General features: G+C 42.7%; 2 protein-coding genes across 6 annotated transcripts in view; both read left to right on the top strand.

Moving 5' to 3' along the window:
- Positions 1-11,757, top strand: part of cdk16 (cyclin-dependent kinase 16) — a 29,724-nt gene extending 17,967 nt beyond the window's left edge. For 3 of the 5 annotated variants that reach the window (XM_031293123.2, XM_031293121.2, XM_036007904.1), the window contains 7 exons: positions 1,420-1,540; positions 4,447-4,544; positions 4,624-4,729; positions 6,660-6,702; positions 7,122-7,212; positions 7,310-7,384; positions 11,037-11,757. In XM_031293123.2, coding sequence (XP_031148983.1) covers positions 1,420-1,540; positions 4,447-4,544; positions 4,624-4,729; positions 6,660-6,702; positions 7,122-7,212; positions 7,310-7,384; positions 11,037-11,074 — 572 coding nt within the window. In that variant the 3' untranslated portion in view covers positions 11,075-11,757. The remainder of the gene's footprint in view (positions 1-1,419; positions 1,541-4,446; positions 4,545-4,623; positions 4,730-6,659; positions 6,703-7,121; positions 7,213-7,309; positions 7,385-11,036) is intronic. The other 2 variants (XR_004103927.2, XM_031293122.2) reach the window with 2 other exon arrangements.
- Positions 11,758-24,913: 13,156 nt separating this feature from the next.
- The window catches only part of abt1 (activator of basal transcription 1), a 6,279-nt gene continuing 6,192 nt past the window's right edge, over positions 24,914-25,000 (top strand). The window contains exon 1 of the mRNA XM_031293148.2: positions 24,914-25,000. This exon is cut by the window's right edge and continues 301 nt beyond it. Coding sequence (XP_031149008.1) covers positions 24,929-25,000 — 72 coding nt within the window. The 5' untranslated portion in view covers positions 24,914-24,928.

The raw sequence follows: 25,000 nt of genomic DNA, 5'->3' as shown, positions 1-25,000 counted from the left end.
TAAGTGTCTGACAACATTATGGAAAGGATCCCTACAGAGATAGACCTTTTAGTTAAAGACTAAGATCCTTTTTTGTTTAACATGAAACAGCTCATAAATCACCATCACCAAACCCACCAGACTCCATGTAAATAAACTAATTTTATCATCGTTAAACACACTTTATTCAAAGTCGACAGAAACGAAATAAAACTATCAAAAGCTGTCTTGGTTCATCTTTCCACTGTTCCAACAATCACCACTCTGGTTTGGTTGAAATAAATCCTCAATTCACCCATTTACATGTGGAAATATGCTGGCTCTATACGCGCTAAAAGTAGTGATTATTTACATGGAGTCTGGTGAGTTTGGTGATGCAGATTTTGGGGCTGTTTCATGTTAAACTAAAAGGATCCTACTCTTTAACAAAAAGGTCTATCTCTGTAGGGATCCTTTCATAATGTTGTCAGACATTTAGAATAATAATCTGAGTTTGTCGGTGGTACAAACCGATTGACGATCCACATTTGCCCTGTATGGTTACATTGCAGCCCCGTTCAAGACTGCTGGTTACAGCCTATTACTGCCAATTTCAAAGATTTTTGTTCACATTAAAGGTGCAGTAGGTAAGTCTTATAAAACTAACTTTCTGTCATATTTGCTGAAACTGACCCCATGTTCTAGTAGAACTACATAAAGCAGGTAATTAAAAAATAAATCCAGCTCCTCTGGCTCCATCTACAGCCTGGAGTGAGATTTGCAGAAATCCACAGCTCCCTATTCAGATGCACCAATCAGGGCCAGGGGGGGGGGGTGTCTAACTGTTCAGATGCACCAATCAGGGCCAGGGGGGGTGTCTAACTGTTCAGATGCACCAATCAGGGCCAGTGGGGGGGTGTCTAACTGTTCAGATGCACCAATCAGGGCCAGTGGGGGGGTGTCTAACTGTTCAGATGCACCAATCAGGGCCGGGGGGGTGTCTAACTGTCCATATGCACCAATCAGGGCCGGGGGGGGGGGTGTCTAACTGTGTGTCAATCACTGCTCATGCACACGCATTCATTCTCCCTTGTGGGGGGAGGGGCTTAGGAGACCGTTTTGGGCTTTAGCAGAAAAGGGGGAGGGACTGAGAAGTTGTTGATGTTCACATTTTTTGGCTAAGTCCTGGATCTTCACAATCCTACCTACGGCACCTTTAAGTCACTTAGACACCAATGCATGGGAAGATAGGGTCCATGTTAAAAAAAAAAAAAAATATATATATATATATATATATTACCCTTTAAGACAGATGCACTTCAGGTTTTTGAGACATCTATTTTTGTTCCCGTGGAGGATGAATTGACTTATTGTTAATTGCTTTGGATGTAATGTTGATGTCACTCGGGTGTTTGTGTGTGTGTGTGTGTGTGTGTGTGTGTGTGTGTGTGTGTGTTTCAGGTTTGGCTCGAGCGAAGTCAATCCCGACAAAGACGTACTCTAATGAGGTGGTGACGCTGTGGTACCGACCGCCGGACATCCTGCTGGGCAGCACTGACTACTCCACTCACATCGACATGTGGTCAGTACTGCAGTCCTGTTGTAGTTAGGGATGCACCGAATCCAGGATTCGGCTGAATATTGGGCTTTTTGACGGGGTTCGGTTTCTGCAGAACCTTAGAATTTTTTCCCAGCGAACCGAACCCTACGCACGCGCTACGCTGGTCGACGTAATGACGGCGCCGTTGATTACGGGAAGGTGTTTACGTAGGTGGAGCATTCAATGCAGTAGGCTGTAAGAAAGTGAAAATGGAACTGGTGAGCAGAAAAAGTGTAGTTTGGCAGAACTTTCAGTCAAAAGAAGGCCGTTCAAGTCCAGCTACATGTTCAATTTGCAATGCTGAACCCTAAACTATACACAACATCACCGCTGTTACAACATCTGGTATGAAACATCCGGAAGAATACGAGTTGTGCATGAAGGAATCTACAGACAGCAGCCAGAATGCAGCAACTTCAGGTACAGCAAAGGAAGGACAGTCACTGCTGAAAACTGGTGTTAACCAGACGACCATTACCAGCTTATTACACTGCTGTGGACGTTGTTTACTTCATTAATGTGTTTACTGTGTTCATGGACTGAGGATGTGAGGAGGATTCGGTATTCGGTTTCAGATTCAGCAGAATCTTAACCAGTGGAGTCGGTATTCGGCCGAACCCCAAAAATCTGGATTCGGTGCATCCTTAGTTGTAGTAAACCGTAGTACTACTACAAGATGTTGACTCTGTGACCAGCTGAGAAAACCTTGTTGTCAAAACAACAAACATTCTCTGTCTGTGTTAGATATGAACGGAATCTTACGCTTTTACACCTGCCTCATTTAGTTAGTTTGAATCACACTAGAGTTTATTTTCCACCTTGGTGCGGTTCGTTTGGGCAGGTGTAAACGCGGCAATCGCACTCGGATGCGCACCAAAAGCGGACCAAACAAGCGTACCGAGACCTCCTTGAAGACGTGGGGCCCTATCTTGCACCCGGCGCAGCGCAAAGCCCAACGCAAGTGTCTTTGCTAGTTTAAGACCAACGCAGTTGTCAGTTTCCCGTCCAGCGCCCACGTCGTTTAAATAGCAAATGCACCTGCGCCCATCTGTGGCCCATGGGCGTGCTGGTCTTACAGGGAGATGTGTTCAGGTGCATTCTGGGCGTGCTGGTCTTACAGGGAGGTGTGTTCAGGTGCATTCTGGGCGTGCTGGTCTTACAGGGAGGTGTGTTCAGGTGCATTCTGGGCGTGCTGGTCTTACAGGGAGGTGTGTTCAGGTGCATTCTGGGCGTGCTGGTCTTACAGGGAGGTGTGTTCAGGTGCATTCTGGGCGTGCTGGTCTTACAGGGAGGTGTGTTCAGGTGCATTCTGGGCGTGCTGGTCTTACAGGGAGGTGTGTTCAGGTGCATTCTGGGCGTGTTGCTATCTTGAGGCAGCGGGAAGTGATCGCGCCATTGACCAACAAAAACCTGGTCTAAAGTCAATAACGCAGCATTTCATTGTTATTTTAACAGCACATTAGTAAAATGCTCCTAGGCTCGTGCACAGTGTGCGCACACTATGCTTGTTACACACACAGGGACTCACAGCAGCACACACACATGCAGAAGATTACAAATAAAAATATTACGGTGCAAATCCTCCATCATAATAGCAATGCTCCAAGGTCCAAACGCGCCTGGCTTTTAAAGGGAATGGGAGATGATCTCTGATTGGTTGATTGCATGTTACGCCCAAAACACACCTCTGATTAATGAAGACACTAAGTACAACCCTTTAGAACCATGCGCCCGGCGCATGGACCCTTTTTTCCGCCGTCAAACTAGCAAAAGTGGATTTGGACACTAGGGCCTAAACACACCTGCGCCAGGCGCTTCACGCCGTGCACTTATAGGGCCTGTGGTCTCAAATTCTGGAGCGGTTCGTTTGTGATGAGAATGTGATCCGACCTCGATCCGACCCAACTACCAGGCGTCAGGTGTGCTCAGCAGTCTGCGATGCGGCAGAGCAGCAAACTGGAGCAGCTTGCAGTGTTTCTCTCACAGAAACAAACTGCGCTTTAAGCTCGCCGTCCGTCACTTGCATCTCCGTGGTCAAACCAGCCGCCGCTAAAGTTGGGAAACAGACGCCGGCAGAGCGGAGCGAAGTCTCGGCGACCAGAGCAGACGTCGTAAAGTCGCTCGCGAAACAATGTCTGATTATTTTAATGAAATGAGCTGGTTTGACCATGGAGACGTCCAGAACACAGGACCTTCTTCCTGTATTTACTTTCTTGCTCCCGCCCCCCAGACACATCTGACCAATAAGGGGTGTAAACATTCTTGCGTGGTTTGTAGTGATGCATTTTGGCTGCTTAGATTTTTCTATGTGTAAACTCAAACCGAACCAAGGGGAATACCGCTCCAAGTTTACAAACTCATCAACTGATTCGTACCAGAGCAAACAAACTACAGGTGTGAAAACCCCCTCAGATATTGCAGACTCTAACGACCTGTCTGTCTGTCTGCCTGCCTGTCTGTCTGTCTGTCTGTCTGTCTGTCTGTCTGCCTGTCTGTCTGTCTGTCTGTCTGTCTGTCTGCCTGCCTGCCTGCCTGCCTGCCTTTCTTTCCCTGTCTTGTCTGCCTTTCTCTCCCTCTCTGTCTGTCTGTCTGTCTGTCTGTCTCTCTCTCTCTCTCTCTCTCTCTCTCTCTGCCTGCCTGCCGGCCTGCCTGTCCCTGTCTGTCTGTCTGTCTGCCTTTCTCTCCCTCTCTGTCTGTCTCTCTCTCTCTCTCTCTCTCTCTCTCTCTCTCTCTCTCTGCCTGCCTGTCTGTCTGCTGTCTGTCTGTCTGCCTGTCTGCCTGTCTGCCTGTCTGTCCCTGTCTCTCTCTCTCTCTCTCTCGCTCTCTCGCTCTCTCTCTCTCTCTGCCTGCCTGCCTGTCTGCCGGCCTGTCTGTCTGTCTGTCTGTAGGGGTGTTGGGTGTATCTTCTATGAGATGGCGACAGGTCGACCTTTGTTTCCTGGTTCCACGGTGGAGGAGGAGCTTCACTTCATCTTTAAACTCCTGGGTGAGAACCAATCAGCGTCTGTTATTTTTATTATTAAAAACTGTGTATTTGATGTATTTTGTGTGTATTTCTGGTGCAGGCACTCCCACAGAGCAGAGCTGGCCTGGGGTCAGCTCAAATGACGAATTTGTGGCATACAACTATCCTCAGTACAGAGCAGAGAGACTGAGTAACCACACTCCCAGGTACACAACTGTACCACACACAGTACACATCTAGGGCTGCACAATTAATCGATTTTTAATCACGATCACGATTTTGGCTTCCCACGATCAAATTTGCGTGATCAAGCGATATTTAAAATGCATCATTCCATTCATAGAACGCTCCGTAAACCACTCTCTGATCACGTGCCTCCATGAGCCAATCAGAGTGGTTCCCTGCACCGTGCAGCTTAGTTTAGATGTAGACAGTCACAGAGGACAGAGTAACGTGAGGAAAACTCCACAACAGATAGCAGTCGATCATAAGTCATCACAAGGTGTACCAGCTTACCAGTAAACACAACATTTAGTCCCGTCTGTGTTGTTTTTCAGACAACAGCAGTGACCAGTGCTAGTTTGAGTCTGTTAGCTCATAGCTTTAGCAGCAGACTGTTGTACGTCCCGCTGTTGAATCCTCTACAGTGAAATACAGTCACACTACACCGTTTAGCTGTCAGCATCTTAGCCGTGTTTAATCCAGTTACTACTGCTAACGGTAGGCTAACGTTAGCTGCTGTGTAACGTGTTATTAGTGTTTACTAGCGTGACATGCAGCGATGTTTCTGTTGTCTCTAACGTCTGTTTCGGAGCATCAGAGCGCAACATTTAAGTGGCACCGTAATGAGACAGCACCGAAATCCGCGTTGCTATTTCGTCCGGTAGATACCGGGCACCACATGCGGCGTTAACGTGAACAGGAAATTGCGTTGCCTGTGTCTTTTCACGGCAAACGCGCATTTTGTGGAACAGCTGAAATGTCTCCTTCATAGTATCCTTCAACAAAGGAGGAATGTAGCACAATATGGATGTGAAAGCAGTTAGAATTAGCCTTTGTGACAATAAAATTTGTTTTGGTTAAAATCCACAAATAATCGTGATAATTAATCGTAATCTCAATATTGATCCAAATAATCGTGATTATAATTTTGGCCATAATCGTGCAGCCCTATACACAACCGTACTACACACAGTAAAGTCGTTGTTAGTTTCACACATTGACATGAGTCCTTGTAAAAACGTCCCAGAAGCAGAAACTTTCGTCATTGAGACATTTTTGACTCTGTTTGTGTATGTGTGTATGTGTGTCTGTGTGTCTCTGTGTCTCTGTGTGTGTTTGTGTGTGTTTGTGTGTGTTGTGTGTGGGCATCTCTCTGTGTCTGTGTGTGTGTGTGTGTGTGTGTGTGTGTGTATCTGTGTGTGTGTGCGCACGTCTCTCTGTGTGTCTCTGTGTGTGTGTGTGTGTGTGTGTGTGTGTGTGTGTGTGTGTGTGTGTGTGTGTGTGTGTGCATCTCTCTGTGTCTGTGTGTCTCTGTGTGTGTGTGTGTGTGTGTCTGTCTGTGTGTGTGTGTGTGTGTGTGTGTGTGTCTGTGTGTGTTTGTGTGTGTTGTGTGTGTGCATCTCTCTGTGTCTGTGCGTCTGTGTGTGTGTGTGTGTGTGCACGCACGTCTCTCTCTGTCTGTGTGTGTGTGTGTCTGTCTCTGTGTGTGTGTGTCTGTCTCTGTGTGTGTGTGTGTGTGTGTGTGTGTGTGTGTGTGTGTGTGTGTGTGTGTGTGCGCGCACGTTTCTCTCTGTCTGTGTGTGTGTGTGTGTGCGTCTGTGTGTGTGTGTGTGTGTGTGTGTGTGTGTATCTGTGTGTGTGTGTGCGCACGTCTCTCTGTGTGTCTCTGTGTGTGTCTGTGTGTCTCTGTGTGTGCGTGTGTGTGTGTGTGTGTGTGTGTGTGTGTGTGTGTGTGTGCATCTCTCTGTCTGTGTGTCTCTGTGTATGTGTGTGTGTGTCTGTCTGTGTGTGTGTGTCTGTGCGTCTGTGTGTGTGTGTGTGTGTGTGTGTGTGTGTGTGTGTGTGTGTGTGCACGCACGTCTCTCTCTGTCTGTGTGTCTCTGTGTGTGTGTGTGTGTGTCTGTGTGTGTTCAGACTCAGCAGTGAAGGAGTAGACCTGTTGTCAAAGTTCCTGCAGGTCAGTAAACATCTCACTGTGTTTTTTTCTATTTTCTGTCCAGTTCAGAATACGATCCAAACTAGAAACATTATAATCTTACAATAGAATAACTCTGTAATAATATTAAACACATATACTAAACCTAATGGGATATATGATGTAATCTTGTTTAATAGAGTTTGTCTTTATGCTTGTTCATTTTACTGTTATTGGGTCTCATTTTTGAACAATTTTGCTCATGTGAAGCACTTTGTGAATGTCTTTTTAATCTCATTAACTGTTTGAAATCAGAGAATTTTATGTCTTTTAAACTGAGATAATGATGTAATGTTCATGAGCTGAACTCCGATGTCAGACTGTGGGGATCAGGACAGGATGTGACATCATGTTGTGACATCATGTTCTGGCGTCCGATAACGTTTTGATTTGAACTTTAGTTTGAAGGGAAGAAGAGGATCTCAGCAGCCGAGTCGATGAATCATCGTTATTTCAGTAACCTTGGAAACAAAGTGACCGCACTAGCTGACAGTGAGTTTAAACAACGATCTTTTGATCCCTTTTTTTTTAATCCGTGATGTCACTGCGTGCTGTGTACGTCACAAAGTCACCCCGCGTGTTGTTTCAGCCACGTCCATCTTCAGTCTGCCGGAGATTCAACTGGAAAAAGAAATAATCAGACCAGCAGTCACACCTGATCCAGGTAACCCACACACACACACACACACACACACACACAGTCTTGCATTGCCAGACCTACAGTATATCCACAGCGCTGTGGAGTAAGGTGGGAGAAAAGGAGGGAAAAAAGGCTCTGGCTTGTTTGCATTTCTTTAAACCCATCACAATCGTCTTGGGCGTCTTACCAGTGTATCTCCGTGTGTACTTCGTCCACAGCAATCCCACCAATCAGTCCCAAAACCTCCCAGTTAGAGAGGAAATGCCCTAAACATATTCTTTGTAAATCTTTACAATCATTCCTCAAACTAACCAAGCAGACTTGCCTTTTTGCACCATCCAAATTTTCTTCAAAACTTCAGCTCGCTAGTTTAAAAGTTCAGTTTTCAGCCGCTGTCAAGCTCAGGTGATTATTCTAAGTATTTGACAAAATTATGGAGAGCATCCCTACAGAGAAAGACCTTTTTGTTAAAGAGTAAGATCCTTTTTGTTTAACATGAAACAGCCCCAAAATCACCATCACCAAACCCACCAGACTCCATTTAAATACTATATATTACAGTTTTATGGTCCTTAGCCTCTATCTACGCTAGAGTGCGGATCGGGACGCATTTTTCTGTCCGAGCCCGGCGTGCGTCCGACAGGCAATAAGATATTTCTGTCCGAGCACCGACACAGTTAAAATCACATTTTTTTCTCGTACTAATGACACATGTACGTTTGTAGGAAGGCATTAGGAAATGTCAACAGATGAGGCATCAGCGCACACGGGGCAACAGGCGCATGTTAACACAGGCACGCACCTACATAATAAGCCGTTTTAAATTTAAAATGTTCAATGCCTTATCGCGCTGATGTGACCGAGCCTTACCCGAACCCAAACATCATTTCTAAATATCTGTCCGAACCCGGCCCGGCTCGTTCGGGTATCCATCCTCTAATCTACGCCACGTGGACCAGCCATAAAGTGCAGAAAGTGCTAGATGACCCCTCCCACCCTGGCAGGTCCCTCCTCCAACCACTGCCCTCTGGAAAGAGAGTTCAAAGTCTCAGGGGCAAAACATCCCGCTTTTGTAACAGTATTTACCCCGCCACTATTAGGCTCCTTAATGCTCAGGCACCTTGCAGAGTAAACCTGGACCAAATGCACCTTATTCAAATGGACTTTATAGACTGCTTGAATGATTGTCTATGTGATTTAGGGGATGGGTTCGGACAGATATTTAGAAATGATGTTAGGGTTAGGGTCGGGCTCGGTCACATCAGCGCAATAAGGCATTGAACATTTTTAATTTAAAAAGCTTATTATGTAGGTGCGCGCCTGTGTTAACGTGAGCTTGTTGCCCCGTGTACGCTGATGACCTCATCTGTTGACATTTCTGAATGCCTTCCTACAGCTGCTTAATAAAAGCTTTCCACACAAACAAATAAACATGTACATGTGTCATTAGTATGAGAAAAAAAAGAGATTTTAAGTGTCGAGCTCGGACATAAATATCTTAATGCCTGTCGGGCTCGGGCCGGGTTCGGACAGAAAAATGCGTCCCGATCCGCACTGTAATGTGATTGTCTTTTATGTACTGTATGTTCTAGGGGTGGAACGGTACACGGAAGTCACGGTTCGGTTCATACCTCGGTTCAGACATCACGGTTCGGTTCGACGGTACAATGGAGGGAAAAGCATAATAAAAATGCAGAAGGCAATTTTTTTTTAGTGTGCATGTCTCAGGCTGTACCACCTAGTGTCATCCAGTCTCTCCCCTGAGCTAGCTGCAACAGCCTGAAGTGTGTAAAGTAAGATGTAAACAGTAAACAAAGAGTACCCCACATCATCTCCATACTCCATCTGTAACTTGTAAACAAAATAAGACAATCAGCATATCTTATTTACCTCTCTATTTTCCACTCTGCCACGACCTCCTGTAGCTTCTCAGCTAGGTGAGTGCTTGTGTGCTGCTCATACAGCCGAGCAAATGTAACATGAGGTCCCGAACATTCGTCTGCTTCCTCGACTACTTTAGTAGCTCTCTGGAGCTTATGTCTACAGCTCCATAACGACGACGACGTGGATCTTACGGTGAGATTGTTCTGTTGCAACAAAAGTTTTCAATCTGAAAACAAAGCTGTTTCAATCCAACCTTATTTCAGACACACGCAGGTCCATATCAGTATAAAAATATGTAAAACACAGTAACACAACACAAGACAAAACAAGTTATATAAATTGAATTTCATGAGATCAAAGTGATTAAAACACATACAGACATTTGTTCTGTTTCCAAAAGTGAGAAGTGTACCTTGTGTCACTCTGTGTGTGGTCAGTTAAAACCATTATAATTACATTTTTTGAATAAGTTAAGGAACGCATACATTTGTACATAAAGTTTCTCAACACAGCATGAAAGGTGGGAACACTACGAGTTAGGGCTGCGTATTGGCAAGAATCTGGTGATACGATACGTATCACGATACATGGGTCACGATTCAATATATTGTAATATATTTAGATACTGTGCGTGAGGCGATATATTGGGATTTTTTTAAAGTATAATTTTAGAAAAACTAATATTTAAAAAAAAGACTTGATGTGGCAATGTTAAGCACTGTTAGACACTGCTAGGCTCTGTTAGGCCCTGCTAGGCCCTGCTAGGCACTGTTAGGCACTGTTAGGCCCTGCTAGGCACTGTTAGGCCCTGCTAGGCACTGTTAGGTCCTGCTAGGCCCTGCTAGGCACTGTTAGGCCCTGCTAGGCACTGTTAGGCACTGTTAGGCCCTGCTAGGCACTGTTAGGCACTGTTAGGCACTGTTAGGCACTGCTAGGCACTGCTAGGCACTGTTAGGCCCTGCTAGGCACTGTTAGGCCCTGCTAGGCACTGTTAGGCCCTGCTAGGCACTGTTAGGCACTGTTAGGCCCTGCTAGGCCCTGCTAGGCACTGTTAGGCCCTGCTAGGCACTGTTAGGCACTGTTAGGCCCTGTTAGGCACTGTTAGGCCCTGCTAGGCACTGTTAGGCACTGTTAGGCCCTGCTAGGCACTGTTAGGCACTGCTAGGCACTGTTAGGCCCTGCTAGGCACTGTTAGGCACTGTTAGGCCCTGCTAGGCACTGTTAGGCACTGCTAGGCCCTGCTAGGCACTGTTAGGCACTGTTAGGCCCTGTTAGGCACTGTTAGGCACTTTTAGGCACTGTTAGGCCCTGCTAGGCCCTGCTAGGCTCTGTTAGGCACTGCTAGGCTCTGTTAGGCCCTGCTAGGCCCTGCTAGGCACTGCTAGGCTCTGTTAGGCCCTGCTAGGCACTGTTAGGCCCTGCTAGGCCCTGCTAGGCACTGTTAGGCCCTGCTAGGCTCTGTTAGGCACTGCTAGGCTCTGTTAGGCCCTGCTAGGCTCTGTTAGGCACTGTTAGGCAAGGACACTAGTGGTGCGTCTCAGCATAGCCATCTAGTGGTAGGGGGTTTAAACACAACATAAACGTGAACAACTGTCTTACATGAATGTTTTTTAACGTAAAAAATGATATTGTGTTTTTGAAAATCGATATAGTATTGCAATATAAAATATCGCGATACTCAAGTGTATCGATTTTTTCTTACAGCCCTAATACGAGTCACAAACATATGACTTGTTTGTTTAGTTTAAATCATTTTTTAGTTTAAAATAAAAGCTTTTTTTTTTCTGTCCAGCAAACAGTCCGGCCAAGAGGCGGAGTCTGCTCTTCTGACATCATCGTGGAGGCGGAGTCTGCTTTTCTGACATCATCGTGGAGGCGGAGTCTGCTCCACTGACATCACCGTGTAGGCAGGGTCTGCTTTTCGGACATCTCCAGGGAAGAGGAGTCTGCCAAACAAAGGGAATATGAAAGAAAAGAAGGTGATGATGATTTTTTTTTTTTTTTCGCTGGAGAAGTAAAACGGGAACAGGAAGTAAAACAAAGGAAGAAATCAAACTGAACACTGAAATTATTGCTTTAACAAGACAAGGAGAGAAGAAAATGGACAGACAGATGCAATAATGAATCCCAGCGGCCATCCGACCAATCAGAACGGATGAACAGACGATTGGGTTAAAGCTTATTTAACAGAACAAAATGTTGGAGCGAATTCTGTCTTCCATTTTCAGATTAATCACGCTAAGACTCTTAACAGGATCCTGTAAACGACGTCCACTGAAGTTTAAATTAAAAATGGCCGAAAGACGTGAACGCGTCATCAGTTCAGACAGGAAGTGCTGCAGAAAAACACCTGTTTTATACTCTGAATATAAACTTAATGTGACTGAAGAGAGCTGATGAAGAACGTCTCATTTTTAAAGTTTAAAGGTCTTTATAATCTGTTGGAAGTATTGAACAGTATTACATTTACACGTCGATGTTATTTATTATAAAAACAGACTCAAACTCTCAAACAGCTGCAGGAGAAGCCATGTTTGTTCAAACTGAAATCTGCAGAAAGAGAAGAAACTTGGTTTTATTTTGAAAGTGCGTAACTTCTTTCTGCTGTTCTGCATGTGTGTGTGTGTGTGTGTGTGTGTGTGTGTGTGTGTGTCATACACTCAGACTGTTTACTGTAATATATATACTAATACTGTAAAAAGTACAGTAATACTGTAAATATATAGAGTTATACTTGTAAGTCGGCAGTAAACAGCCGTGAGCTGTTTATCACAGAGAATTTTATTTAAACAGGATTTGTTGTTTTTGTTTTTACTGGAGGACAGTAAGTTGTTGTGTTGGACATTGGGAGAGGACGATGTGATGTCACCATAGCCTCAGTGACATCACCGCCCCCTCCTTCCTAAACCGCATGACATGTCAGAGGACAGTGGAAGGCTGTGATTGGCTCAGCCGACAGTCAGCCAAGGGTTAACCCTTCTTCATGAGACTCTGAATCTGTTATGAATTTTCTATCTTGGCTGATTCGACCTAGCCTCGTGAGACCGTCCTGATCTCGTGAGCTCCAGTTTTCCACTCGCAGATCAGTCTGGCATCTTGAGATAGAGAAAATTTGGAGCCGTTCGCCAAACAACCGACCAATCAGCGTTGGTTTTGAGGCGGGTTTAAGTGTGATGCAACAGTTGTTTAGACTGTTCAGTCTAAACAACATGGTTTTATCCGAATTAGAAAGTATTCCTTCATTGAAAGAAGAGCAAAAAAACGGCAGCCTTTTTCTCGGAGGAAAAGATGTTGTTGCTCTTCTTCAGAAGTGTACCGTGAAAACTTGGTGGGGATTGTCGTTGATGAGGTTCATGTCCCATACAAATGGTAAATTTAAAAACGTTAACGTTAGCTACGTTACCTAACTTAATTGTATGTTAAACGATGGCGTTAGAACAACCGCAAGGTCCTTGAAGCCAAACTAACGCTAGCTACACTAACTTAGCTAGCTTCGTTGATCTGATTGGTTGATCTGGCCCGTCTATCACCAACATAGGTGGGGATAGACAGATGGTTTATCCAATCAGCTAACCAGTATTTTAGCCCCTTCCCAAAAGTTCTCCAACGGAAAGTTCTCAGATGGATATGCCGAGCAAATGCGAAGCAATCCATCTGGCGGAGTCAGGTTAGATTCGGCCTGCAGTTGACCTACGGTCTGCCGACACTCAGCCAACAGTCGGCCGACATACTGTCTACTGTACGCTGCCAATCTGCCGACACTCAGCCGACTGTAGGCCAGAAAATCTGCTGACAGTATGCCAATACTTAGCCGACTGTAGGCCAGAAAATCTGCTGACAATATGCCAATACTTAGCCGACTGTAGGCCAGAAAATCTGCTGACAATCTGCTAACACTCAGCCAACTGTCGACCTACAGTCTGCCGATACTCGGCCGACAGTTGACGTACAGTCTGCCGACACTAGACCGTCTGTCGGCCGACAGTCTGCCGACACTTAGCCTACAGTCTGCCGACAGTAGGTCGACAAACTGCTGACAGTAGGCCGCCAATCTGGCGACCCACAGCCGGCTGTAGGCCGACAATCTGCTGACACATGGCCGAGATTCGGCCAACAGTCAGCTGACAACCAGCCAACATAGAGAGTTCTAAACAAATTGAGAACCTCATGAAGAGTCCTGGTGTCAGTGGGCGGAGCTTATCTGACACATCTGATACAGGGGCGGGGCTTATCTGATGCAGGGGGCGGAGCTGTTCTGTTCCAGTTTGTCACTTTCAGATAGTTTGTCTGGAGATTCTCGTCCCTTCAGACAAAGTGATTTCTTTGGATTTGTTTTTTTAGGATTTGTTTTTTTTTAGGTTTAGGAGCCTTAATATTTTTAAACAAACAGTTTGTTTGATGTTGTTGTTGATGTGAATTTATATTTTTAGCTGTGAAGAAGTATTAGCAATAGAGAAATATTGATCAGAAGACAATAATGATTGATCAGTGTGAATAACGAGTCTTTAAGCTGCTGTAAAAATGACACATGTACAACTCTGTGACAGGTTAGAAATCTACAGCACACACACAAATAATGCACTTCCTCCGTGTTTAAGTGATTATAAGTGGATTCATTCGTTGCCGGTTGGCAGAACTCTTTAATGTCAAACTGAAAATACTAAATAATTGATTCCAGAAGTGTTTAGCCCCAAATGTGTGTCCAGTTTAAACAACCAATCAGAGAGAGAGAATACAAGAACATTTCCAAGGTGTTTAAAAATCAGAACAGAAAAAGGGAAATGCAACAGCGTGAAAATCTCTGCAATCAATTATTTAGTGTTTAAAATATATTTAAGTAATATGTGACTTCTAAAATATTTTTCTGTTGCTCAGCTTAATTCCATCCGCTGACACTCAAAGGGACGACTTCTCTTTGAAGGCCGTCAATCAGAGAAGAAGTTTCTGTGAGGTTAACGCGGTTGTGGCTAGAAGGGATACAGCTACGGACGGAAGTTACGCAAAATATAATATAATGTAATAATATAATAGTAATACTTTCACCCAGAAAACTAGGGTTGGGTACCAAACTCAGTAACAGAGAGTCAGATAGTGTTGTGGGCGGGACATTAAATCAGACTCAGTGGTGAGAGAAACCGAAGCAGAGGGACGGACACAGAGCTGTAGCCGAGCCAAAGTAGACTAGAGTGCAGATCGGGCCGCATTTTTCTGTCCGAGCCCGGCCCGCGTCCGACAGAGCAGTGACCGAACCCGATGGGCATTAAGATATTTCTGTCCGAGCCCGACCTGAGTCCGACACAGTTAAAATCTAATTTTTTCCTCATACTAATGACACATGTATGTTTGTTTGTGTGGAAAGCTTTAAGCAGCTGTAGGAAGGCATTCAGAAATGTCAACAGATGAGGTCATCAGCTCACACAGGGCAACAAGCACAGGTTAACAAAGGCGCGCACCTACATAATAAGCTTTTTTAAATTTAAAATGTTAAATGCCTTATCGCGTTGATGTGGCCGAGGGCTCGGGTCGGGTATCCTCTAAAATAGAGCACTTTTTAATTCATTAAAGGTCCCATGGCATGAAAATTTCACTTTATGAGTTTTTTTTAACATTAATATGAGTTCCCCCAGCCTGCCTATGGTCCCCCAGTGGCTAGAAATGGTGATAGGTGTAAACCGAGCCCTGGGTATCCTGCTCTGCCTTTGAGAAAATGAAAGCTCAGATGGGCCGATCTGGAATCTTCCCTTTATGACGTCATAAGGGGAAAGGTTACCTCCCCTTTCTCTGCTTTGTCCACCCAGAGAATTTGGCCCGCCCATGAGAGAGAGAGAGACATCATGGCTTTCAAACGAGCAAAGTGGCAGTTGGTCAAGACCACCCCCCCCCTCCACCTTGCCCCCCCTCTCTCTCCTCCTCAATAGCATTTAAAGCTACAGACACAGAAATGGTACATCCTAAGGAAAGCTCATTGTGGGACTGGCTCTAGTGGCTGTAATTCTGCACCAAGGCTGAATTTAGGGAAAGAGACTTCAGATACAGTATTAGGGGACCACTAAGGTCTATATAAAAGAGACTTCAGATACAGTATTAGGGGACCACTAAGGTCTATATAAAAGCATCCATGTCATGGGACCTTTAACTTTATCGGTTATCAGGCAAATAACACGCTGATACAGATCATCTGCTTCTGCCAAAACAACGGGCCGATAATCGGTCTATCCCTAAATATAATTGCAATACTTTCTCCCAGGAAACTAGGTTTGAGTACCGAACTCGGTACTATAGCACATTTTAGCAACAACACAACTCAACCGCTACCGTTTTTTGCAACCTGGACCCTATTTCCCTATGTTTTTGTGTGTAAGTGACTGATGGGAACAACAATCTTTGCACGATCACGGAAGGCGTGTATCATGCGGACGCGCCGACAGTGTTGTCGTCATTACTTAGAATTCCTAATTCGTCGCCGCGTGACGCTCACTTTTTCTCAGCTAAACACCGTAGCTGTTTCCCTTTTAAAGCCACAACCATGGAAACGTGGTGTTGAAGGAAGTGATGTCACAGGGGGTGGGGGGCGGAGTCAAAGTGAATCTTCAAGTTAGCCACATTAGCGCTGAGTTAATGCTGATGAATGTAACTACAAACTGTTGATGTGGGCGGTAGTTTACAGTAATAATGTGTACAGAGTTATTGATTATTACAGATACGTTTTAATCTGCAAAGATTATTCAATAAGTAGTCAACTGTTAAATTAATCGCCAACTGTTTTCATCACCGATTAATCGGTTTGAGTCAAAATTTCTCTGATTCCAGCTTGTAAAATGTGAATATTGTTCTAGTTTCTTCTCTCCTCTGTGACAGTAAACTGAATATCTTTGAGTTGGGGACAAAACAAGATATTTGAGGACGTCATCTTGGGCTTTTCTTGGGAAACACTGATCCACATTTTTCACCATTTTCAGACATTTTAGAGACCAAACAACTAATCCATTCATCCAGAAAATAATTTACAGATGAAACTAATCGTTAGTTGCAGCCCTACCAGCAAATGCAGAGAAAGCTTGGCTCTGTTCAACCTGTTTCATAGCACAATGGTTCCCAAACGTTTTCACGTCGAGGACCCTAAACTGACACAAATGCAACCCCAGTTTGATAAGATTTCGTCCCAGGGTCCCTCATCTGATTGGCTCTTTGCTTTAAGATGTTTTATTACAAAAGCCACGACCAGAACAATCACACATTCTGGACGCCCTGGAGTTTCCCCCACGAAACTTATTTAGCCCAGTGGCAAGTGTCCTTTTTTTGCAGAGGGTGCGGCGCGTGAATTTGAGAATTTAACCCATGTATTGTCTTCCCAAATTCCCAAATGTTGGGTCAATTTGGTGACGTTTTTGTGTAGACTGGGTGAACCCAGCCCGATCTGCTGGTGATTTGATTTCTCCCTGCAGCTCAGTCTGGAAACCTGTACGTTTATTCTATCCTGCTTCCGTAACAAATCTGCGGGAACCAATCACAAACTGGCTTATCCACCTGGCGCCAAGCGACCAAGCAGCTTCTTGTTTACATTCAACATGGCGGCCACCAAAGCGCAGCCACCCATTGATGCCGCTGTCGCTGCTACGTCACCCGGATCGTTGGTCTGATTGGTTGAAGGACTATCCTATTGCATCCAGAGTAATTTGAACTATGCCCGTTGATCCCGCCTCTTGTGCAGTAGAAAATAACAGAGCAGACTCCCCAGACTAATGTTCAATCTTAAAAGATTGAGCTTGGTCTGGTGATAGCCAGACTAGTTTTTCGTGACTTTGTTCTGATGTTCTTTTTTTGTCGTAAATTTCCGATGTTATTGGCACTGTTTTTGTAGATTTTTACTGCATCTTTTTTGACGTTTTTGTTGTTATTTCCAACATTCTTTGAGTTCATTTTTTTTTTTTTTTCAAAAGCTATCAAATTGAATATCACACCCAAATTCAATGAAAGTAGTGACCGGATCATTTATTTTACGTGTTAAGAGTAATGGTTGTATGGAACCATCCACGTTATGTTTTTGGACAATTTGTTTGAATGAAAACCCAAATTTCTGATTTAGAAACTTTTTGAAAATGGGTCAAATTTGGAGGGTTAAAAAAGCTAAGCACAGATTTCATCAGGGTCCTACATGAAGTCAAAGCCCTCTGGTTTCTCATCGTCAAACTGTGCAGAGACACTAAAAAGATTTTTAAAAAGCCGTTAATGTGACACTAACAAATGTCCACAGTGGGACATCTTCAGTTCATAGAGGCAGCTGTGACGGAAATCGTTTGTTATTTGACTTTTTTATTGTCTTTGGAGAAGCAACTTTGAAGTCAAAGTGCATCTGAGTTGAATTATCAAACCCAAAAAGAGACTGTCGCCTCCGATCATCCCTGAGAAACACCAACAGCTGATTATTGTTCACGTTGAGTCTGGTTGGACATTTGTTTTGAACGTCGGTGTTAATTTAGGTAACGGACCGCCGGCAATAGCCGTTCATATGGTGGCCGACAGGGACACACGCACCGCAACTTAATGAAACACACGCAAATAGACAAAACACAAGGAAATTAAGAAAACATCTTCATTAATTTGACAACACATGCACGGCATCGAAAAAAAGCTTGATTTTCAACCCCAGAGAGAGAGAGACAGAGAGAGAGAAAGAGAGGGAGAATGACAGAGAGAAACAGACAGACAGAGAGAGAGACAGAGAGAGAGAGAGAGAATGACAGAGAACGAGAGAGAGATACAGAGAGAGAGACAAAGAGAGAGAGAATGACAGAGAGAAACAGACAGACAGAGAGAGAGAGAGACAGAGAGAGAAAGAGAGAGAATGACAGAGAGAGAAACAGGCAGACAGAGAGAGAGAGAGAGAGACAGAGAATGACAGAGAGAGAGAGAGACAGACAGAGAGAGAGAGAGACAGAGATAGTGAGAGTGAGAGAGAGACAGAGAGAGAGAGAGAGAGAGAGAGAATGACAGAGAAAGAGAGAGAGAATGACAGAGAGAGAAACAGACAGACAGAGAGAAAGAGAGAGAGATACAGAGAGAGAGAATGACAGAGATAGAGAGAGTGAGAGAGAGAGACACAGAGAATGACAGAGAGAGAAACAGACAGAGAGAGAGAGACAGAGAATGACAGAGAGAGAGACAGACAGCGAGAGAGAGAGAGACACAGAGAATGACAGAGAGACAGAGAAAGAGAGAGAGAGCCGGGGCACGTTCAATCTCACAACGGTGTGCACCGTTGTGAAACGGTGTGCAACTGTTTAGAGATCATAGACTGTAAATATTAAGTCTGTGTTTGAGATATATTTTCTCTCGTGTGGTGGGCTTGTCTCTAGTTTATTGGCTCAGGTGATGCCCAATCAGCAGAGACATGTCTGTAAACTCGTAATAAAAAGGCAGAGCACTCTCTCTCAGTGGGGTTGTTAATCAAGCTGTTCCACTCAGCCCCCCCCCCCCCCCCCCCCCCCCCCTCCCCAGAGGCCTGGACAACTTCCGTCGTGTAATCTGGATGCAGCGTTGTTTTTTTTGTTGCATTTGTTTTCGAGGATTGTGTGCTTTTCTTTTTGCATCGTTTCTGTATTTGCAGCGCGTTTGCTCAATGCTGTGCATGTGTTGTCAAATTAATGAAGACATATTCAGAATAATACGCAGTATACCCACTAAGAAAGCTCCAGGATTTCCATATACCCACTTAAAAATGCCCAATGACACGTAACAACATACTTTCCATCATATTTTTGATATATTTTGAATTGTCATCTGTGTTTTTCTTCTTCACATTAGGCTAAATAAAGGTATTCCCACCGTAAATTGGTGCATATAAAAGTTTATCCGAATACAGGAAATGAAGTCGTTGATGCTCAAAACTTCCCTGGGGGAGGACACCCAGACCCCCCCCCCCCCCCACTATGATATGCATACAAAACAAATATAGATTATATAATTAAACTTCAGAAGAGAGCGATTAGAATAATACATAAAGCTGGTTATTATGAATCAACAAATACGTTTTTTTATGACTTCCAGAATCTTGAAATTTCCAGATCTTGTATTTTTAAAATGTTTAAATATGTTAAGAAACCTTGGAAATAATTTCTCGTGTTGTGAACTATGGCCTTCCTGTCTGTATTCATTTATTTATTTATTTTTTAAGATTTTTGGGGGGGAATTTTAGGCCTTTTATTATATAGGACATCTTAGATATGAAAGGGGAGAGAGAGAGGGGTAATGACATGCAGCAAAGGGCCACAGGTCGGAGTCCAACCCACGGCCACTGCGTCGAAGAGTAAACCTCTATATATGGGCGCACGCTCTACCAGATGAGCTACCCAGGCGCCCAATTTATTTTTTAAATTAAGAGAAGGTAATTCAAGACGGTTTAGGTTATGGACTAATGTAAAATATAGATGTGTTTCAGTTTTGGGGGTTTAAATTATGGAATGAACTCAAGGGCATAACTTTGGGTTGGTGTGTGTGTGTGTGTATATATATATATATATATATATATATATATATATATATATATATATATATATATATATATATATATACATTTTTTTTCCTGGCTCAGAATGGGCCTTTTTGGGGGAACATATGAAAGTAGGGGTTGGACATTTTCAGCGTTAACATTTAATTTTCTGCATTCTGATAATTTTTTTATGCACCAATTTATGTTGTAAATAACTTTATTTATGTGAAGGAAATACAACTTATAATTCAAAGTATAAAAATATAATGTAATATAATAATAATGTAATATAAGGCAGTAAGACATCCTAAAGTTGACCCTAAAGTCCTGCTCATTTGATAAGTGTGAACCATAGAAATGAAATGGATAGAAAGGCCATTGAACTGTTTCCCGTGGTCATTTAATAAGTACACAACAAAATGGCGATTGTTGTTAGTTGTCATAGAGACAATACACGTCAGTGGCGCCGTAAACTGTGTCACAGCTCGCTGGCCTGGCTCTCTGCCTCGTAACGTTACTACTCTGCTGCTCGTTTGTCAGTTACTGCAAAACGGCTCCGACTTTACGGAAGTCAGCTTATTATCTGAAGTTTATACGTTCCCATACTTTCTATTCATTTCATTTCTATGGTGTGAACACATCCATGCCCAAGTTCACTTAAAAATGTGGTCATTACAGTTCATGTGTTCATACGGTTTGCATCAGGTGTAAAAACCAACTGTACCAAAACACGGAAGTTGACATGCTTCTGACTGGCTAGTAGTCCTTACCTAGGTACTGTCAGGGCACGACCTCATACTCTGCTTCTGACTGGCTAGTAGTCCTTACCTAGCTACTGAGCATGTGCGACTCCCAACAAAGATAGAACAGAAGTGAGAGGTCTCACTCTGTAGCTAAAACAGAGAGCTCAACACACAGGGTGAAAAGAGGAGCTGCAGCAATGTGCAGTACAACAATAATATGGTGTTTTTTGAAAATGAAATCATGTAAACCTATTCTGATATAACCTCTAAATACAATTATGAACCTGAAAATGAGCATAATAGCACTTTAAAATCTAAATTAATTAACGGTTATGAAGTAATTTGAATAAAATGTAAATTGTAAAATGTATTTATAGGATTGTACTCAAGTATTTGGTTGGATTATTATGGGATAGGATAGGCAAAAACAAGCCTTGGCTTCAGCCTATTCCTTTTTCGGTTTAGCTACGGTGGCAGATATTTGTCTTGTTTAGAGTAAATCAAACTTTAATGAGCTGTTTGTATCCTCTCATCATCGATCCAGATGCTGTTATCTCTGCTTTAGCAAAAAATTAGCTAACATGCTTTGTTTTTACTAGACACCACCAAAGTTATCTGCTATATATATATATATATATATATATATAAAATATATAATATACAATATACTGCACTGCATGATGGGAATCTTCCAGATAACTTCTATGCTGTTTATTCTTTGAAATATTCTTCCATCTTCCAGGAAAGCACTGCGACGTATCCAACGCTATAACTAATCTTCATACTTGAAATAAAGTATGGAACATAAGTATATCCTGTTGTTGTGTACAATTATGTTTACTACATGTTTTCTGGATATATTTACAGTATATGAATATACATTAAAACTCTATTTAGTATGAATGTTCGGTGTTTATTTTTGTGTGTTTGCCCTAATCTAGACTGTTGTGAGTTACAAAAACAAAACTTTTCTTTAAAATACATTAGCCAAAGAGGGACATACCTCCATCTTTATAATACATTAACCAAAGAGGGACATACCTCCATCTTTATAATACATTAGCCAAAGAGGGACATACCTCCATCTTTATAATACATTAACCAAAGAGGGACATACCTCCATCTTTAAAATACATTAGCCAAAGGGGGACATACCTCCATCTTTATAATACATTAACCAAAGAGGGACATACCTCCATCTTTATAATACATTAACCAAAGAGGGACATACCTCTGCCTTTCGCCCTATTTAACTCAGTGGCACCGTGACGAATGCCAGGGGGCGATTACTCTGAGAATTAAAACGACAATGCGGCAAGACCAAAGTTAATCTTGGAGTGGCAAGAACAGCTGCGTGTAAACGATGGAGATACTAGGAGCTAATTTTGGGTTTGGCGTCATCAGGAGGAATAGGAGGGGCTAGAAAGTAATATTCAGTTGTCATATACAATTTAACTGCTAGATGGGAGAAATTCTTACACAATGTAGCTTTAACATATAACAAAATATATCTCTGTCCAGTCCTTCCAGAAAAATGCGGAGTCTTTTTGTGATTGTTGCGGGCAAAAATCCTTGATTATGCGGCACGTTTTCTTAAAAAATGTGATGGAATATGCGGGATATTTATGCAATTTTATGCGATGAAATTGCGGGAACTTGCAAAAACTGCAGTTTCCTCATGGCTTCATCGCGGGGTTTGCAGCTTTTCGATGATGTTCACATCGCGTAATTACGTCACTTCATAACGTTCCCATGGCAACAGGGGAAAATGGCTGCTCTTGTGTGAAGTAAATGCAACATTTTTCAACTTTCTGTTAAGATATATGTGACTTTTTTTGCAAAAAAATGTTTGCAATGAAAATGTGGGGATTATGAAATCATGCAAGCCCCGCATATTTTGCGCGGAAAACGGCAATTTATGTGGTGAAAGTGCGGCGTATTTGGAAAAATGTGGCCCCCGCATAAATATGAGGACTTTGACTGATTATGCATTGAATTATGAGATCACGTTTTTCTGGAGGGACTGTCTCTCTTCTTCTTTTATTATGTAGCCTGGATCTGAACTTTACCTCTCAACATTTTATAATTCACAACAGAAGAGGTTTTGTTAAATGTAAGATGAAATGTGTTTGAAGAGCAGTAATAAAAACAACTGATGCTTTTATTTAGAGCGACTACATTTTCAATCATACATTCATAATTAATATTTATTTGTGTTGAATTTAGGTGGTTTTTTTTCAGAGAACTTCGTCGGTGAATCTGCTGATAAACTGAACACAAATAAACTTTAATAACTCCCACAATTTGGCCTTTTAACTCACCCAAAATACATAGAAAATTTTAATGGATGTCAGTATGATAAAGTAAAACAGAAGAGAGCTGTGACTGCAGGTTTCTTTTATTCAGGCTGCCCGTTCAGTTCCCAAAGTCTTATTTTGAAGAAAAATGAATAAATATTCTTATTTTGAAGGACTAAAAAAAATTATTTTAAAAGATTTCTTATTTTGAAGAATTAAAAAAAGTCTTATTTTGAATAAAAAATAAAATAAATAAAAAAATCTTTAATTTTAAGTAATAAAATAAAAATAAAAATTAATTGTAATTTTTATTTTATTTTATTTGAAGTCTTATTTTGAAGGCATAACCGGAAGTTGTAAATCCGCTGACTTTCGTTAACTTGATGCTCCGGTGTCGTCATTAAGACGCGACGGAGGTTCCGCACGTGAGAGCGAGCAGCGCTGTGTGTTGATGAAGATCCTAAAATCAAACTGAAGGTGAGATTTATATTCATTCATAAAAAGACGTAAACACAGGAACGTTTGTTACGTTCGAACGTTTTAATGTGAAAGGAAGAGAATCCGGAAGTGATTCGGCTCCATAAACAACAAACAGCTGATGCTGTTAATGCTCTCAGCTGTTTACTCATTAATTACCACGTCATCGGGATTAACAGGACAGTTTGTTTACTTTATGGACACGTAGTGACGTAGTTATCGATAATTAATACATATTGAACATATCAGTAAAGTCAGGCTGACGTCACTCATTCACAACGCTGGAATGTAACTAAGTACATTTACTCCAGTACTTGTACTTCAGCCAAATGTTGAGGTACTTGTACTTGTAGTCTTTTCTTTTCATGCCACTTTCTACTTCTCCTCCGCTACATTTCAGAGAGAAATATTGGACTTTTTACTCCACTACATTCATCTGTTACAGCTTTAGTTACTAGTTACTTTAGTTACCCCACTACATACAGCTTTAGTTACTAGTTACTTTGCTACATACAGCTTTAGTTACTAGTTACTTTAGTTAATCCGCTACATTCATCTGTTAAAGCCTTAGTTACTAGTTACTTTAGTTACTCCACTACATTCATCTGTTACAGCTTTAGTTACTAGTTACTTTAGTTACTCCGCTACATTCATCTGTTAAAGCTTTAGTTACTAGTTACTTTACACATTAAGATTACTGCACACCAAACATGTAGTTTATAAATCTGATGTTTGATTCTAGAGTAAACTAGTCGACAATATAACGGCTACAAGTCACGCTGAGATGTGGGCGCCAAAAATTCCTCTCTGCAGGAGAAAACCCTGATATTAGAGATGCACCGATTACAACTTTCTAGGCCGATTCTGATTTCCGATTTTCTTTGAGTATGGCCAGCCGATACCGATTTTAGCCGATTCTGATTTCATTTTTTCTAACAACTTTACAGCACACACAAATATTTATTTTCTATCTTTTCTTTAATAGAACATGTGTTGAACAGATAATGGATCACTATAAAATAGAACTATATAAATTACTCCTGGTGTGGGACATTCACACACATCTAAAGTGCAATGTTAGAACCATTTCCTTCTTTTCACATCAATATCAACTAAAGAAATGTGATTTAGGTTTTTGGTGTCGTCCCTCCACGCCCTACTTTCTCCTTGCAGGTGTTGCATATTGTAAACTTGTTATCTTCTGCACACACGCTGAAGAATTCCCAAACAGCTGACATGTTGCAGGTTAATTCACCAGGTTCCTACATGTGGGAGAATAGCGCCGACACGCCCTTCACACTTCGAGCAGGTACGCGCCACACACGGCGGAAAAGTTGAGAGAAAGGAAAAAGAGAGCGTGCTGTGGCGTCCGTGCTGTGGCGTCCGTGTGTGCGTGCGTCCTTGAGAACTGTAACTGGTAGAACTTATGTTGTCAGTTAATTGGAGCGTTGACCGGCATGAAATCACCATATGTCAGACTGACCTGCCGGTCGCCGGTCATGGCCGAGCACGTGAAAACCGGCCAATTCCGGTCAGCGGCCGGTCTATCGGTGCATCTCTACCTGATTGTTTTTGTCTTTGTGACTTTTAAAGGGCTAAAAATAAATGAAATAAACTTGAAACTTAATCTGATGATTCTGAAAACAGATGTCTGTGTTTGTAGTCGGTCTGCAGAGAGATGGAGGGAAGAGAGGAAGAGGAGGGGAAGATTACAGCTGTGATAGAGGAAGAGGGAGGTGAAGAAAAGGAG

The sequence above is a fragment of the Sander lucioperca genome, chromosome 12 (genome assembly GCF_008315115.2).
Source record: "Sander lucioperca isolate FBNREF2018 chromosome 12, SLUC_FBN_1.2, whole genome shotgun sequence".
In the NCBI taxonomy this organism is placed as follows: Eukaryota; Metazoa; Chordata; class Actinopteri; order Perciformes; family Percidae; genus Sander; species Sander lucioperca.
This window is presented reverse-complemented; position numbering and strand designations above follow the sequence as displayed.